Below are 18506 nucleotides of genomic sequence, written 5' to 3'. Positions count from 1 at the left end.
TTGCCTATGTCAATTCCCTCAAATATAATTATTGTACTGCGATAAGTCAATTAAAAAATGGAGTAATTGAAAAGGAAACGGCGATCCGGGCAGAAGGAAAGCCATGTTGGTCGGCCATTGAGGCTTGTCATCAAACGCTTCCATCTCCATAAACCCTTATGGCACAAGACCACCTAAAACCTTCAGTCCCAAATAGCATCCACCACATGTACAGACATCAAGCAACCAATTTCTAAGTTGCAATAGGCTTTCACATTATAAAATGTTACTGCTGACGAACATGGAGCATGAAAATCGACAACCCTGCAGTCAAAGTCGTGAATCACCCATATACCTATAATGATCAGCATACATTCCAGCTCACTCACTGCAAAGATTGTCATGTTCCACATTGCCAGCGAACCACAAGACTTACCATTCTGATACCGTGAAAGCGGCTGGGGAATATTCACACAATGAGAATGGATGAAATAAATGAGCAGTATATTTTCATTCATCTGTCATATGTGCAGTACAGGGGTTTATATACACGGGTTTAAAGGCTGAAAAATCTACCTGATTATAAATCATCTTTAAAGGGACAGAACGCCCAACTGAAGTTACCGTCCGGCCAGTCTCTCCATCCATTTCTCATCAATTCTCTCCAACTTAATTTCCTGTACGAGTACCATATCCGCTCCTGCATTACTCCCATCAAAGTCCTCATTTTCACACTGCTGCCTATCCCTCTGATATCAACTCTCTCCAACAATTAAAGTTTAGCTTATTTTGGTGGCAAGATATATAGCTTGAGAAAAGAGACATTAAATACCCAACTTTCTTTTCAAAGATAAATCTGACTAATACATTACTTTAATTACCCCAAGCCTTGTTTCAGCACGAGTGGTGAATTTAAAGAGTCAGAATTCAGTAAATTATTAGTTTTCTCCATAGAAGCACGTAACTGTGTTCAGCTTCATAGATAAAATTTCCGGAGGGACAGAGACGCAATGGCAATGGGATTTTCTAGACTGCTTCTTTTTTTTTATTCGGTTCTCCTATTCCTTGCTACTCTCACCCTTGGGGCCTATCCATATTTCCAGTCTCGTTGCGTAGACTCAGCTGGTAACTACACCGCAAACAGCACTTACCAGGCCAACCTCGACAGCATGTTCTCTCAAGTCACCTCTCTAACAGAATCCAATTATGGGTTCCATAATCTGTCTGCTGGTGAAAACCCCAACAAAGTCAATGCGATTGCACTTTGCAGGGGCGGTAGAAGCCAAGATGTTTGCAACAGCTGCCTTAATGACACCGTATCTGAGCTCAGGAAGCGTTGTCCCTTAGCGAAGGAGGTGATCGGGTGGTCTGAATTTTGTATGCTGCGCTACGCCAACCGAGACATCCTCGGAGAAATGGAAATCTCTCCTGGCTCTTGTCTACTCTACCCAGTGAACGTAAAGAATCCTAATCAGTTCAATCAGGCATTGAGTGATCTGTTGAATAATTTGAGCAGTCGAGCCGCAGCTGCAGGTCCTCTTCGCAAGTATGCGGCAGATATCTCAAAGGTGGGCCCTTTTCAAACAATATATGCTATGGTACAGTGCACTCCTGATTTGTCCGAGGAAGAATGTGGCGAGTGTCTAACTGTGGCTAAGTATGAGATTGGAAGTTGCTGCTTGGGGACGATGGGATGCAGGGTTCTTAGACCAAGCTGTTTTTTGAGATTTGAGTCTAACCCATTTTTTAAGACTCCAGTTCCTCTACCGTCACCTCCGCCATCCCCAACTTCTTCTCCACCTCCCTCTACAGGAGGTAAACTATTCAGTCTTGCTGTTTAAATATACTCCAAATCTTCCACTTTCATTTTTTTTTTCGTTCACTTTCATTTAATGCTAAGAATAAAATATTCTCCATGTCTTTCACTTCCATTTTGTTTTTCTTTCACTCTCATTTAATACTAAGAATAATTCGATATAATTAAATCTCCTTGATAGATGACCTCTTTCTGTAATCATTTTCTTATTTCAAGTTGCATGCTACCCATCAACAGGAAAACCACAAAATTTTCTATGTTCCAAGAAAAAAAAGGAAACTTGGTCCTTATTTCCCTTCTTAATATTAACAGAAATCATTCATGATTAAAAAAAACCAATGGTAGTAGAATTCAATAAAAGGCAACTATTCAAGTAAAAATCTTCGCTAACTATCAATATACTTAGCATAGAGTAAACAGAACAAACAGAGCAAGCAGGGCAAAGCACTTAAAATTAAAAATATTATACTTGGATAGACACCAATTAGGAGTGGTTCACTATGTGACAACCAGATTTGAAGGATTTTTTTTTAATTTCCTTTTTTTGTTAGGTTTTTCTGTTAGTTTGTGGAGATTATTTTTTAAAAAAATTATTTTGTTGAATCTCGAAATTAGAATGTGTTGGGAAATTACGGAATTGTCTCTAAAGAATTGCCCAAGATCTAACACAATCAATAGAATAAAGAAAGAAAGAAATCAAGCACACCCACAAGAACACAAGAATTTACGTGGTTCGGTCTTTTGATGACCTACGTCCACGGGCACAACAACAGAGAAAAATTCACTAAGAGAAAAATCAAGAGATTGCAAGAACAGTCTCAAACTCATAACCCTTATCCCACGTACACCTAAATCACTCTCTCTAAATCTAAGTGATCATTATTCTTTAACCCATAGGGTCCTTTTATAGTACCAAATACAATAACCTTATCCTAATATAATTAGGAATCTTATCCTAATAGAATTAGGAATTGTTATTCTAATCTAACTAGATTTAAAGACTATTTTATAAGGTATACTAATTTAATTAGAATTAAACAATCCTAATTAAATCACAATTCAAGACTATCCTAACAAATCTCCACCTTAGGCTTGAATTCACCAAGCTCCACCTTACGAACCAATCTCTGTCGACACCGCCACTGCCCCAAAGAGCCTCAAGCACTACGAACACCGATCAAGTCCAAGCAATGCTTGAACTTTATCCCAAAAACTGACTTAGTTAGCATATCTGCCGAATTTTCATCTGTAGCTATTTTCTTTACTACAATCTCACATCTAGATTCTTGTCGAAAACAAAGATCACTAACCAAGTCTCGAAGCCATAAGGCCTCCTTCACAGTCTCGGTCACATTCATATATTTAACTTCAGTTGTAAACAAAGCAGCTACTACTTTCCAACTGATCGCAGACCCTGAGAGAGTGAACACATACGAGATCTTTTACTATCTAGATCACCAGCAAAATCTGATTTGGAGAAGCCAACCACATTACGATTAATGTTTGCACCTCCTTCACACACTAAGCCAACTTCAATAGTAACTTTAGGTGTTTTCACAAGCTCCCATGTTTGATCCCAATGTAGAGACTCAATCTTCTTAGAAGACTCGACATATATAATTTTCTCATGATAAAAGTAAGGCTCATCAATCTCTACTTTCACAAATAAAACATAAGAATCAAAATCACCATCAATACAAGTAATGCTTCGTTGAGATACCAATTCTTGTACCTCTTGCAATTCTTTCTGGATTTCACTATCATCTCGCACTGTCACAAGAGCATTGATTTCAAGCTCCACCTGCTTGCCAACTTCTTGGTCTAATGTGTTTGCAATTCTAGACTTTATCCCACAAAATAATGCAGACTTGTCAAAGGTAACATCCCGACTCACCATAAACTTGGGGAACTTACAATCAGTACACCACAACCGATAACCCTTCACCCCATATGCATAGCCTAGGAATATACACTCCGTCGCCCTCAACTCAAGTTTACCATCACTCACATGAGCATGAACAGGACAACCAAACACTCTCAATATAGAGTAATCAGCGGGCTTACCAGACCAACCTTCCTTGGGAGTCTTAAATTCAATTGCAGTTGATGGAGACCGATTTACCAAGTAACAAGCCTTGTTGATAGCTTTTGTCCATAATACTTTGGTTAGGCCAACATTAGAGAACACGTATTTTGCTCTCTCCAGAAGTGTTTTCTTCATCCATTCTACAATACCGTTTTGATGTGGTGTTTTGACGACAGTGCAATGTTTAATGATTTTTTCATTATTGTAGAATAGACCAAACTCACCTTTGCAAAATTTCAAACCTTTGTTTGTTCGAAAGCTCTCGATCCTTTTCTTAGTCTGCTTCTCGATCAATACCTTCCAATGCAAAAAGGTGGTTAACACTTCACTCATAGCCTTTAGAAGATACGTCCACACCTTTCTTGAAAAATCATCAATAAAGATCCACATGTATAATGATCCACCTTTTGATGCCACCGGATAAGGATCCCACAAATCTAAATAGATGTAGTTTACTGTACTCCTGGTTTGATGAGTTTTAGTGCTAAATTTCACTCTATGTTGCTCACAAAAATTTAGCTTTTCACTCTTTTGATCACACAGCAAACTACGCTTACTTAGTTTTCTAATCCCTCTCTCGCTCATATGACCAAATCTCATATTCCATAAACGTGTTACATCATCTTCAGGATCATTAGATGAGGCCACAGAAACAGTTTCAATGACCGTGTTTCCCACTAGACAATAAAGGTCACCGGATAACTTGCCCTTCATGATAGTTAAGGCTCCTTTAGATACATTCAAGATACCATCTTGGCCACTATATTTGTAGCCCTTCTTATCTAACAAACTCAAGGATATTAAATTCTTTTTCATGTCAGGGACATGTTTTACCTCAAGTGTTCTTACCATACCATCAAACATCCTGATTCGAATTGTGCCAATTCCAACAACTGAGAGAGAGAAATCATCTCCTAATTGTACAGTGCCCATATTAACAGATTGATAAGTAGTAAACCAATCACGCTTAGGACATATATGAAAGCAACAAGCCGAATCCAAGATCCATGTATCCATCAGGTTACAATTAGTAATTGCAAGAACATTATCAGTTTTCTCAAAAGTATCAAAGTCATCTCCAACCACGTTTGCAGTATTCTCAGACTTATTGAATTTTTCATCATCCTTGAATTTGGTACAGTCTTGACGAAAATGCCCTTTCTGACCACAATTCCAGCAAGTTTTCCCTTTTGCTCTAGATTTACCTTTTCTGTCTAAGCCTTTCTCTTTACCTCTACCTCTATTTACAACCAAACCTTCTGCTTGATTTTCATTCCGAATACCACCAACTTTCTTCTTTAATTCCTTAGAATTTAAAGATGCCCTTACATCCTCAAAAGTGAGAGTGTCTCGGCCGTATAGCATAGTATCCACGAAATTTTCATACGATGGAGGCAAAGAACATAAAAGAATTAGGGCTAAGTCTTCATCCTCAATTTTAACATCGATATTCTTTAAATCAAGAATAACTCTATTAAATTCATCAATGTGGGTATTAACGGACGTACCTTCACTCATTTTGAGAGTATACAATCGGTGCTTCATATAAAGCCGATTCGTTAGGGATTTGGTCATATAAATACTTTCGAGTTTAAACCACACTGCAGCAGCAGATTCTTCATCCGTGACTTCTCTTAGCACCTCATCAGACAAAACAAGGAGAATAGCACTATGTGCTTTTTTCATAAGGTCATCTTTCTCACCATCAGATTAATTTGAGGGAAGATGCTCTTTTCCCTTCAGTGCCTTCAACAGTCCTTGTTGCACTAGCAATGCGCGCATCTTAACACGCCACAGGCTGAAATCGTTTCTTCCATTAAACTTTTCAATCTCATACTTGGTCGACGAAGTTGCCATAGCGAGATTCAGATTGACCCAAGACCTTGAAGCTCTGATACCAGTTTGTTGGGAAATTGCGGAATTGTCTCTAAAGAATTGCTCAAGATCTAACCCAATCAATAGAATAAAGAAAGAAAGAAATCAAGCACACCCACAAGAACACAAGAATTTACGTGGTTCGGTCTTTTGATGACCTACGTCCACGGGCACAACAACAGAGAAAAATTCACTAAGAGAAAAATCAGGAGATTACAAGAACAGTCTCAAACTCATAACCCTTATCCCACGTACACCTAAATCACTCTCTCTAAATCTAGGTTATCATTATTCTTTAACCAATAGGGTCCTTTTATAGTACCAAATACAATAACCTTATCCTAATATAATTAGGAATCTTATCCTAATAGAATTAGGAATTGTTATTCTAATCTAACTAGATTTAAAGACTATTTTATAAGGTATACTAATTTAATTAGAATTAAACAATCCTAATTAAATCACAATTCAAGATTATCCTAACAGAATGTAATGTCAAGTTTCTTGTCTGGTTGACTGAAAACTCTCACGACTTTAGAATACGGTTTGGGTAAGAAACCTGTACAATCACAGCGTAATTTCCACACACAAAGATGAGGTGGCTGTTCAAACACAACAGAAGGAAAAGTCACTAATGCCCAGGAGCAAAAGCGGGCAACAAAACCAGCCTGTAATATCAAAAACGGAGGCCAAAAAGCCAAATCTGAAGGCATTTGCCATCTGCTAGAACTATCCAAAAACAAAATCCTAGCATTCCTCTAGAAGATCAGACTACCAAATCAAAACAGAAGAACAGAGCTTCCGAGCACGACACATTGTTGTAACCGTGATACCTTAGCCCCAACCATCAGTACTACTTGTTCTGTTGCCATGCTTTAGAGTAGCACATGAAACCCCTGCCTTCCTCCTAAACTTCCTGTAATCCATTATCCATCATCACAGGTACACTGATCCATTACCACCTTCCACCTCCAGCTCTCTTATACAATGTGGGGATTAATCTTCTAAGTTTATCTATACAATGTGCAAGCATAAACAATTCTAATTCTGACTAGACTCATACTTTTGAATTTTGCAGAAAAAGGCAATAACTCAACTCGGACTGTCATCATTTTTGTTGCTTCAGTTGTTGGAGTTGTGATCCTAATAACCATCTCCATCTGCATCTTTCTGAGAGCCAGAAAGACCCGGAAAAAAGTTGAAAGTAAGTACTAGTACTCCCCTAATGGCTAAGTCAACATGATATTTGACTTGATCCAATAAAATATAATGGTTAAAACCGAGTGGTGAAGAAATGTGTGATGAAGAAGCAAACATTACCACTGATTATCAGTGTACAAGTTTAAAATGTGAAAGCAAGTAAGCAAACATGAGAATACTCTTTCATGCCCATGGTACATTATTTTTGTAGGATCAGGGAGTTCGTATTCTCTCTTCTCTTAATGAAATCTTTGATGATTGAGCAAAAAAAAAAAAAACAAGTGATTGGTTCTAATTTTTGTTGTAAGCTGGTCTTTAGCTTCAAGGGAGTGGCAGAGGTTTATTAAATGCGTGCTGAGCTCCTTTTTCTGTGTGTTTATGGGTTTACTTTGGAAAAGGGTAGAGAGCTTTAACACAATGCGTTTAGCTTAGCTTAGGATTCTGATGCTACCACTGGTCTTGGAGTGGTGGTGCACAGGCCAGGTATTATATGGCAAAAGAAGTATTCATTAAATAGCATAAAGACTTAGATTGGCATAAAGGTTGTAGTGTCAATAAATTTACTTTTCAAAAAAAAATGTGCAAGTAGAATGTACCTGAAATGCAATTCCACTGTTTTAAGTGCATGTGTAAACATTTTACTTTTTGCAGCTGTTGATGAGATTATTAGGGCTGAGTCCTTGCAATTCTACTTTGCCACTGTTCAGGTTGCAACTAATAACTTTTCTGATGCAAATAAGCTTGGTCAAGGTGGATTTGGAGCTGTTTACAAGGTTAAAGAGCCCTTCTATTTGGAAAAGACTATACAATTTATCCCAAATAATAAAATTTTAATTAACCTAAATTTTGAAATCAATCTAAGTCACATATGGTACATTCTACTATTTTCAGGGTCAGCTTCCAAATGGACAAGAGGTTGCTGTGAAAAGACTATCTATGGATTCTGGACAAGGAGATGTAGAATTGAAGAACGAGGTCCTGCTAGTGGCCAAGCTTCAACACCGCAATTTAGTTAGGCTCCTTGGTTTCTGCTTGGAAGGACGTGAAAGGCTTCTCATCTATGAGTTTGTGCTAAACACAAGCCTTGATCATTTCATTTTTGGTACAGTTTCACTTTCAAATGGATAGTTTTAATGTTTTTTTTAACTACATAACCATTAAAAGGAATATATTTGTAAACTAATAATTTCTATAATTAATCCTATAAATTTGTTCTTATTTAATTATAGTTAACCTAAAACTTATCTTAACATATATACTATAGATCAAGTCAAGCATGCACAATTAGATTGGAAAATGCGCTACAAAATCATAGGAGGCATTGCTCGCGGACTCCTTTACCTTCATGAAGATTCTCGATTGAGAATAATCCATCGTGATCTTAAAGCAAGTAATGTTTTATTAGATGCAAAGATGATTCCTAAAATTACAGATTTTGGGATGGCAAGATTGTTTGTACAGGATGAAACACATGGCAATACCAGCAAAATCGTGGGGACCTAGTAAGTATCAAATTCCCCTTGAGCTTTGAATTGTTTGTTTTTTGCATAAATTCCAATACTATATGTCGAAGAAACAACATGGAACCCCAAACAAAGATTTAGTTTATATTTTATCATTAAGAAAACCTTAGATCATAAAAATAATGCATGAAATGTTCATATGCAGTGGATATATGGCACCAGAGTATGCTATACATGGGCAATTCTCAATTAGGTCAGATGTATTCAGTTTCGGTGTGATAATTTTAGAAATTGTAAGTGGTCAAAAAAATAATTACTTTCGGAACGGGGAAAGCGTGAAAGACTTATTGAGCTGTGTGAGTATGCCTATCTACGTTCATGTTTCGATTCTGTTTCATTAATTAAAAGTTGTAACATTAAGCATAACAGAATCATGAAAGTTTCCAAAGATTCTTATTTCACTTTTTTTATATGCACATTGATAATTTCTTGCAGGTCTGGACAAATTGGAGGGAAGGGACAGCATTGAATCTCATTGATCCAACTTTGAGGGATGGATCGAGAAATGAAATACTGAGATGCATACACATTGGGTTATTATGTGTTCAAGAAAACGTAGCTAACAGGCCAACCATGGCTACAGTTGTTCTGATGCTGAATAGCTTCTCAATCTCCCTCCCAATGCCCTCCCAACCAGCATTTTTTATGGACAGCAACATTGATTCTGACATGTCATCCTCGCGGGGTTATCAATCTCGGATTTCAGAGTCCAAGCAATCCAAAAGTGAACCAATCCCTCAATCCCAGAATGAGGCTTCAATTACTGAACCATATCCTCGATAGTTGCTTCAGAATTGTCTTAAATTCTACAGCTTTTCCAGTTGGCAATGTCACCTTGCTGCACCAACTTGGACCTGTCTCAAGTGGTAGGATTAGGTGAGGATTTAAACAGAAATTTTAAAGGCTTCAGAATTGTCTTAAATTTTACAGCTTTTCTGTTGAATATGCCACTCATTCACTTCTATTAATAACCCAACATTTTGCTTCTGATTAGAATCCGCCATCTCTTTTCGATCCACATATAATCCAATTAACTAGGGTGATTTAATTTAGATGGTCAAAGTCGTCCCTAAGAATGCCGTCAACTTTTGCCTATGACAATTCCCAGAAATATAATTATTGTACCACTACTACAATAAAGTTAACAAAAATATCAGTAATTGAAAAGGAAACCGCGTTTGGTGCAGAAAGAAAGCCAAGTTGGTCGTCCACTGCGGCTCATCTACCACTTCCATCCCTATCAACCCTTCCAAAGGTTTTAAATGAATTGATGGTACAATTGTTCAAAACTACATAACTCCACAGGTAGATAAACCTGAGAAAGTTTTGGCAAAAATAAAATAAAATAAAATAAAATAAAATTTTTATTTACTAATTTGAAAAAAAAATAAAGTTTAGCTTATTTTTTGCTCAAACAAATGTTTCTTCCATTAATTAATAAGCTTGTACAGCTAGCACATCTCCTAGAGAGATGGTACAAGCACCCAGAAAAACAATCAGTGCAATACAATAGGACAACCTAAAACCTTCAGTCCCAAATAGCATATAACACATTTACAGATATCAAACCCAGAAACATCACCCCATATCGGTACAATACAGACATCATAACAGTACATAAATTCTCTCTTCAAAGTCCTCACTTTCACACTGCCGCTTATCCCTCTGATATCAATTCTCTCCAACAATTAAATACCCTATTTTCTTTTCAAAGATAAATCTGAGTAATACATTATTTTAATCACCCTAAGCCTTGTTTCAGCACAAGTGGTATATTCAAAAAGTCAGAATTCAGTAAATTATTAGTTTTCTCCATAGAAGCATGTGTCTGTATACAGCTTCATAGTAAAATTTTTCAGCGGGGAGAGACACACAACGGCAATGAGATTTTCAGGACTGCTTCTCTTTTTCTATTCGGCTCTCCTATTCCTTGCTATCTTCACTCTTGGAGCCGATCCATACTTCCAGTCTCGTTGCGTAAACTCAGCAGGTAACTACACCGCAAACAGCACTTACCAGGCCAACCTCAACAGCGTCTTCTCTCAAGTCACCTCTCTAACAGAATTCAATTATGGGTTCTATAATCTGTCAGCTGGTCAAAACCCCAATAAAGTCAATGCGATTGCACTTTGCAGGGGGGATAGAAACCAAGATGATTGCAACAGTTGCCTTAATGACACGGTATCTGAGCTCAGGCAGCGATGTCCCTTATACAATGAGGTGGTTGGATGGTCTGAATTTTGTATGTTGCGCTACGCCAACCGAGACATCCTTGGAAAGATGGAATGCTCTCCTGAGGCTTGTCTATACAACACACTGGACGTAACGAATGCTGATCAGTTCAATCAGGCATTGGATACCTTGTTGAATAAGTTGAGCAGTCGAGCCGCAGCTGCGGGTCCTCTTCGCAAGTATGCAGCAGATAACTCAACGGTGGGCGTTCTGCAAACAGTATATGCTATGGTACAGTGCACACCTGATTTATCGGAGCAAGAATGCGGCAAGTGTCTAAGTGTGGCAAAGAACGGGATTGGAAATTGCTGCTTGGGGAAGAGGGGATGCAGGGTTCTTAGACCAAGCTGTTTCTTGAGATTTGAGTCTAGCCCGTTTTATCAGACTCCAGTTCCTCTACCGTCACCTCCGCCATCCCCAACTTCTTCTTCACCTCCCTCTCCAGGAGGTAAAGTATCTAATCTTGCTGTTAAAATATACTCCATATCTTTCTATTTCATTTACTAAGAATAGTTCGATATAATTAAATCTCCTTTCATTTATTTTAGAAAACATTTTAAATCCGCCTCAGCCAGTCACCTAACCGTTCTTTTACAGAATAAAAAAATCTTTTACACTCACTTGATACTCTTGCTTGATAATTCTTTCATAATTTTGCGTGATATATTTAATAAATTTTTTTAATGTCTCTTTACTGTGTTGTCATCGTCGCTTCGATTTTCATAAGGGGAACTCGAGGTTACATGGCTCTGGAGTAGCGGTTTTGATATACATGTGACAACCAGAGAAGGATTTTTTTTTTAATTTCTTTTTCTGGCAAGTTTTTCCGTTTCTTTGTGGGGATTACCTTTTAAGTTTATCTATACAATGTGCAAGTATATACAATTATAATTCTGACTATACTCATGAATATTGCAGAAAAGGGCAATAGCTCAACCCGAAATATCATCGTTGTTGTTGCTTCAGTTGTTGGAGTTGTGATCCTAATAACCTCCATCTGCATCTTTGTGAGAGCCAGAAAGAGCTGGGAAAAACTTGAAAGTGAATAACATTACTCTCCAAACGACTAATGCAACATGATATTTGACTTGATTCAGTAAAATATAATGGTTAAAAGACATTCACCAGTTGGTGAAGAAATGTGTGAAAATAAGGAAAAATTACCATCGATTATCAGTGTATAAGTTTAAAATGTGCCAGTATAACATACCTGAAATACATATAAATGCCATTTTTAACTGCATGCGTAAATATTTTACTTTTTTGCAGCTGTTGATGAGATTATTAGGGCTGAGTCCTTGCAATTCGACTTTGCCACTGTTCGGGTTGCGACTAATAACTTTTCGGATGCAAATAAGCTTGGTCAGGGTGGATTTGGAGCTGTTTACAAGGTAGAGAGCCTTCCTAATTGGAAAACAGTATACAATTTATCCTAAGAATGAAATTTTAACCTAATTTTGGAATCAATCTTGAGTAACGTATGGTACATTATACTATTTCAGGGTCTGCTTCAAAATGGACAAGAGGTTGCTGTGAAAAGATTATCTACGGATTCTGGACAAGGAGAGGTAGAATTTAAGAACGAGGTCCTGCTGGTGGCCAAGCTTCACCACCGAAATTTAGTTAGGCTCCTTGGTTTCTGTTTGGAAGGACGTGAAAGGCTTCTCATCTATGAGTTTGTGCCGAACACAAGCCTTGATCATTTCATTTTTGGTACAGTTTTTGTTTCCCTTTCATGTTTGATCATTTTTATGTTTTTCAAGCTGCAGAGCCATCAACATGAACATATTTGTGAACTAACCGTATACAGGAAAAAACCTATAATTAATCCTTGTAATTTGTCCTTATTCCATAATAGTTACTTTGAAACTTGTGTTAACATATATACTACAGATCAAGTCAAACGTGCACAGTTAGATTGGGAAAGGCGTTACAAAATCATAAAAGGCATTGCTCGTGGGCTTCTTTACCTTCATGAGGATTCTCAATTAAGGATAATTCATCGTGATCTTAAAGCAAGTAATGTTTTGTTAGATGCAGTGATGACCCCAAAAATTGCAGATTTTGGGATAGCAAAGTTGTTTTTACGGGATGAAACACAAGGCAATACCAGCAGAATCATGGGGACTTAGTAAGTATAAAAAAAAATTGGATTTAGCTTTGAATTGTTTGTTTTATGCATAAATTCCAATAGTAAAAGTTCAAAAACAGCATGAAATCCTAAACAAAGATTTGGTTTCCATTCTATCATTAAGAAAACCATAGATCATAAGAATGACATAAGAAATGCTCATATGCAGTGGATATATGGCACCAGAATATGCTATGTACGGACACTTCTCAGTTAAGTCAGATATATTCAGTTTTGGTGTGATAATTTTGGAAATTATAAGTGGCCAAAAAAATAATTGCTTTCATAACGAGGAGAGTGTGGAGGACCTACTGAGCTGTGTGAGTATGCCTATCTAAATCATATTTAATTCTGTTTTGTTAATTAAGAATTCGTACCACTAAGTAGAACAGAATCATGAAGGTTTCCAAATATTCCTATTTCATTCCATATGCATATTGATAATTTATTGCAGGCCAGGAAAAATTGGAGGGAAGGAACCGCATTGAATCTCATTGATCCAACTTTGAGGGATGGTTCGAGAAATGAAATGCTGAGATGTATCCACATTGGATTATTATGTGTTCAAGAAAACGTAGCTGACAGGCCAACCATGGCTACAGTTGTTCTGATGCTTAATAGCTCCTCAATCTCCCTCCCACTGCTCTTAATGCACAGCAACATTGAATCTGACATGTCATCCCCGTCGAAATATTATTCCCGTGTCTCAAAGTCTAAGCAATCCAAAAGTGAAACAATCCCTCTATTGCAAGAACAAGGTTTCAATTACTAAAAATTATATCCTCAATAGTGCTTTAGAATTGTCTTAAATTTTACAACTTTTCTGTTAAAAATATCACTTATTGAATTAGGTGACAGTTTAAACAAAGATTTTAAGTATATATAAAGGCTTCGGAATTGTCTTAAATATTACAGCTTTCTTGTTGAAGTTGTCACTCGTTCACTTTTACTGATAACACAATGTTTTCCTTCCAATTAACTAGGGTGATTTAATCTTAGATGAAGAATGGTCAAACTCGTGCCCAGGGATGGCGCCCGGAGTTCCTATGTCAGTTGTCCAAAACATTATTAATGTACTACGATACTTGAATAGGAAACCGCGCTTTGGCCCTTTGGGCAAAAAGAAAGCCAAGTTGGTCGTCCATTGCAGCTTGTCATCAACCACTTCCATCTCTATCGAACCCTTCAAAGGGTTTAAATGAATTTATGGTACAATTAATGTTGGATGGTCCCATATATAAAGACTTCTAATCGTTGAATTTTGGGGTTTTTACCTACCAATGGATATGCACTATGCTCTTCTTAATTTAATTTTAAATCACACGCCTTTATAGGCAATTCACCTCTAATTTATTTTCATAAAAAATTAAGATGCATGTCATTTGTTTTGATTAGAAATGGAAAAAATACACCAAAAAAAATTAAAACTTATTCAGTTTCGTTTCAAAAATAAAGATTTCATTAAAGCAATATTTTTTAGTATTCCGTTTGATAATTTTTTTCATAATTTTATAATACATGTTTAGTTGTATATTATCATTTAAAATTTTATTAAACAGTTAATACAAAATTATTAAAAAAAATGACATCAAATCAGACACGAAATCTAGAAGGAGAAAATTCTGAACCTCATCTTGTGAGGGCCATACAGCTCTAAGATTGACCTGTTGACTTGCTTTGATCAAGTCAAGAACCCATTCGGTTTCTATTTCAATTCTAAAGTATGTGTGGAAAAAAAACCAATGATTAAAGCAACTGTGGGAAAAGGGCAACTAGAGTCTTTCTTCATTATTCTGTTAGTCCTCAACAAAGCATCGAGAAAAAAAAGAACACCAAAAGTATGAAAAGATTTCTTGTTGATTACGTTATCAAAGTTGTTAAAATTTTAATAAAAAAATCCAAAGTACGGATAACGTTGTCAAATAATTGAAAACTTTAATCTTTTACATATAAATTTTTATAATATATAAATAAGTTTTTTTGTAATAGATATGATTGAATAAACAATTTTGATTCCTTTCATTACAAGAATATTATTACAAGATTCATTATTCTAATTTTATCTGTCACATCCATCAAAGATATCTTGAGTCTTCCCACTAAACACAATTTATGGCCATAGTGACTGGCATTTGGTTGGTCGTAGGCTTCGGGCCAAAATTTATACCATAGAAAGGAGTATGTTCAAAAAGTTTTCTACACCAAATTTTGTGGAGGGCAAGGAGAGGCGCTGGCGATGGGGTGTTCAGGACTATTCCTGTTTTATTGGTCAGTTATCGTATCCCAGCTTTCCAAGTTCGTGATCAAGTGGCAACAAAGTTCGTGATCAAGCGAAGCGACAACGAAGTTTGTGATACAACGAAGTTCGTGATCAAGATATTAAGTGAAGATCAAGTGTTCGTGATCAAGATTAAGTCGTCAAAGACCCTTGAATCGAAGATCAAACGTTCGTGATCAAGATTAAGTAGTCAAAGACCCTTGAAGTGAAGATCAACCGTTCGTGATCAAGATTAAGTCGTCAAGACTTTGTGTTCGTGATCAAGATTAAGTCGTGAAGACATCAAGCAAGTTCGTGATCAAGACTAAGTCCAAGTTCGTGATCTTGAAGACGAATTGAAGAAATTAATCAGAGCAATTTTCAGAGATTATCACTCACATCATCAAATATTTGTATTTGTTTCATAATTTTCAAGTCAAGAAATTTCGACGAAAAATTTGTGTGTACAAATATATAAATAAGTTTTTATATAATAGATATGATTGAATAAACAATTTTGATTCCTTTCATTACAAGAATATGATTACAAGATTCATTATTCTAATTTTATCTGTCACATCCATCAAGGATATCTTGAGTCTTCCCACTAAACACAATTTATGGCCATAGTGACTGGCATTTGGTTGGTCGTATGCTTCGGGGCAAAATTTATACTATAAAAAGGAGTATGTCAAAAAGTTTTCTACACCAAAATTTGTGAAAGGCAAGGAGAGGCGCTGGCGATGGGGTGTTCAGGACTATTCCTGTTTTATTGGTCAGTCATCGTATCTCTTGCTGCTATCGCCTTTGCAGATGATTATGATAATTATTTTTTGTGTCGATACGTTGAGGACAAAGGCAACTACACTGCAAACAGCACTTACCAGGCCAACCTGAACCGTATCGTTTCCCAGCTTTCCTCTCCTACACAATTCAATTACGGGTTCTACAATCTGTCTGCAGGTCAAAGCCCTGACGAAGTTAACGCAATCGCACTATGCACGGGGGACAGAACCCAGGTTGAATGCAACAGTTGCCTTAACCGTACCGCGACCGAGCTCATGCAGCGCTGCCCCTGGTACAAGGAGGCGACCGCATGGTCTCAGTTTTGCTTGGTGAGGTACGCCAACCGAGACATCTTTGGACAACTAGAAAACGAGCCCCGTACTTGTGCCTTCAATCCAAAGAATGCATCAAACCCTGAGCAGTTCAATGATGGATTAATTGAACTATTGAATAATCTGAGCAACATAGCTGCAGCTGGGGGTCCACTTCGCAAGTATGCAGCTGGTAACTTGCAAACGATATATGCTGCGGTGCAGTGTACTCCTGACATGGACGAGCAAAATTGCACTGCTTGTCTAAATTACGGAAGAGAAGAGCTGTCAAAATGTTGCAAAGGAAGGTTAGGATGCAGGGTTCTTAGACCAACTTGTATCTTGAGGTATGAGTCAGGCCCCTTTTATCAGACTGCAGTTCCTCCACCGTCACCGCCACCATCTCCAAGCGGGAGGGAGGGTCTAGCACGGGCCCCCGCCCCACCTAAACTTTTAAAATTTAATAATTTTTTTTATTTTTTTTAAATTTTATAATTTTGTTCTCTCTTTTTTAAAAAAAAAAATTCTATTCCACCGGCTCTCCAACACCATCTGGTCCAACACTCCAACTACTCCGACATCAGTAGGAGGTAAAGAATCTATCGCCTTTCTGCTAAAAGACATCTTTCTCTTTCATTTATAATTAAAATTAAAAATGTTGAAGAACTGATTCCTAATCTGGTTGAAGGTTAGGCGGGAACCAACAGAAAGTTAAAGATTGAAGAAGGGGCGCATCATTCTCCGAAAAAAAAAAAAGAAGAAGGGGCTCATCGCACGCTGTCGTTTTCTTTACGTTTCAAAGTTTTGTGTCGAAACGTTAAGTTGTTATGTTGTTTTGCCTACTTATGCTAGGTGCAGTAAAACGGTGGATACATGTGCCGTTTTCTTATTTCTTGTTTAAAGTTGTAAGATACCTTCTTGTGTCGTTTGGGTCTTGTTACTTTACTTTTTCTTATACGCACATTAGGGCTGTCGTTTTGGGGTCCTTCTGTTGGAGGCTTTAACAGTTAGTCTGTGTTTGTTATCGTTGGCATTGCAAAAATACAAAAACATTGTTTTCTGTGCTTAGCTGACTCACCTCGATTTAATCTACCAAGATTGGATCTAATGAATTCAAAACATTTTGGAGAGTATATAAATGAAAATGCAACCGTTATTCTTGGGTTGCTTATGATTTTCGAATATACAGCTTTTCTATCATTTTTCCCCTGTTCTTCAAGTGTATCATTTTTTCCGGAAATAAATTTCTTTAAAACTTCTTCAAAGAACGGTAAGATCTTGAACATATAAATCAGATTGATATGTAACAATTATACATTTTTTTTTATTTCATAAAAGATTTTTTAACTTCGTTTCGTGTTTAATAAATGAGTTTCCATCAAATCTTACAAAGTTCATTTAAATTCCATGATTTTATTGCTGTTAATTATTTGATGTTTTCCAAACATGATGATAATATTTGCAAGAGAATAAAATTCTATTGTAATTGATTTTCCAAACATAGAGTTAAACGCTATGCAACAAAGAAGAAAAAAAAGGTAGTGACAGGAGAATAGTCAAAGAGACGCCTTTGTTAAGGCCTCTCTTTGACTTTCTCAATCAAAGTGAAAATCATAATATTTAATTTGAAACTTGTGTTAAGATATACACTATAGATCAAGTCAAACGTGAACAATTAAATTGGGAAAGATATTACAAAATCATAAAAGGCATTGATCGTGGCTCCTTTACCTTTATGAAGATTTTCCATTGAGAATAATTTATTGTGATTTTAAAACAAGTAATATTTTGTTAGATGCATATATGACTCTTAAAATTATAGATTTTGAAATGACAAGGTTGTTTGTATGTGATGAGACACAAGGCAATACCAACAAAATCATAGGGACCTAATAAGTATCAAATATTCTATTCAATTTTGAATTGTTTGTTTTATGCAAAATTTCCAATACTATATACTTCAGAAACTATATGAACCCCCAAATAAAGATTTTGCTTCTTTTCTATCAATAAGAAAACCTTAGATCATAAGAATTACATAAGAAATTTTTACATATACTCAGTGGATATATAATACCAGAATATGTTATGCACGGACAATTCTCAATTAAGTCAAATATATTTAGTTTTGGTGTGATAATTTTGACAATTATAAATGATCAAAAAAAATAATTACTGTCATAACAAGGAGAGTGTAGAGGACCTGGTGAGCTGTGTGAGTATATGTACCAAAATTCATATTTGATTCTATTTTGCTAAAAAGTTGTACCCTTAATGGCAATGGGGTTTTCAGGACTGCTTCTCTTTTTG

The 18506-nt window shown here is 36.5% G+C and overlaps 3 protein-coding genes across 6 annotated transcripts; all 3 read left to right on the top strand.

Annotated features, from left to right (window-relative positions):
- The first annotated feature begins 538 nt into the window (after positions 1–538).
- On the top strand, positions 539–9467 carry LOC18597053 (cysteine-rich receptor-like protein kinase 29). Its single transcript, XM_088807057.1, has 7 exons — positions 539–1794; positions 6835–6960; positions 7608–7729; positions 7848–8058; positions 8221–8458; positions 8625–8775; positions 8915–9467. The coding sequence occupies exons 1-7, from the start codon at positions 990–992 to the stop codon at positions 9260–9262; spliced, it is 2001 nt and encodes a 666-aa protein (XP_088663183.1). The 5' UTR covers positions 539–989; the 3' UTR covers positions 9263–9467.
- Positions 9468–9933: 466 nt separating this feature from the next.
- LOC148762282 (cysteine-rich receptor-like protein kinase 29) lies at positions 9934–14024 on the top strand. 3 transcript variants are annotated; one of them, XM_088807215.1, is made up of 8 exons: positions 9934–11159; positions 11630–11752; positions 11981–12102; positions 12214–12424; positions 12605–12842; positions 13012–13162; positions 13297–13600; positions 13826–14024. In XM_088807215.1, the coding sequence occupies exons 1-8, from the start codon at positions 10361–10363 to the stop codon at positions 13828–13830; spliced, it is 1953 nt and encodes a 650-aa protein (XP_088663341.1). In that variant the 5' UTR covers positions 9934–10360; the 3' UTR covers positions 13831–14024. The 3 variants fall into 3 exon arrangements, with proteins under 3 accessions (XP_088663341.1, XP_088663340.1, XP_088663342.1); XM_088807214.1 differs by lacking the exon at positions 13826–14024 and having other exon boundaries at positions 13297–13749; XM_088807216.1 differs by lacking the exons at positions 11630–11752; positions 13826–14024 and having other exon boundaries at positions 13297–13749.
- Positions 14025–15783: 1759 nt separating this feature from the next.
- On the top strand, positions 15784–17380 carry LOC18597052 (cysteine-rich repeat secretory protein 38-like). 2 transcript variants are annotated; one of them, XM_088807218.1, is made up of 2 exons: positions 15784–16786; positions 16890–17380. In XM_088807218.1, exon 1 carries the CDS (start codon positions 15843–15845, stop codon positions 16680–16682), a length of 840 nt encoding a protein of 279 aa, XP_088663344.1. In that variant the 5' UTR covers positions 15784–15842; the 3' UTR covers positions 16683–16786; positions 16890–17380. The 2 variants fall into 2 exon arrangements, with proteins under 2 accessions (XP_088663344.1, XP_007025933.3); XM_007025871.3 differs by having other exon boundaries at positions 16885–17380.
- Positions 17381–18506: the final 1126 nt, after the last annotated feature.

The sequence above is a fragment of the Theobroma cacao genome, chromosome 6 (assembly GCF_053813885.1).
Source record: "Theobroma cacao isolate CCN51 chromosome 6, ASM5381388v1, whole genome shotgun sequence".
Classification (NCBI taxonomy): Eukaryota; Viridiplantae; Streptophyta; class Magnoliopsida; order Malvales; family Malvaceae; genus Theobroma; species Theobroma cacao.
The sequence above is the reverse complement of the archived record's forward strand: the minus strand, read 5'-3'. Positions and strand labels throughout refer to the sequence as shown.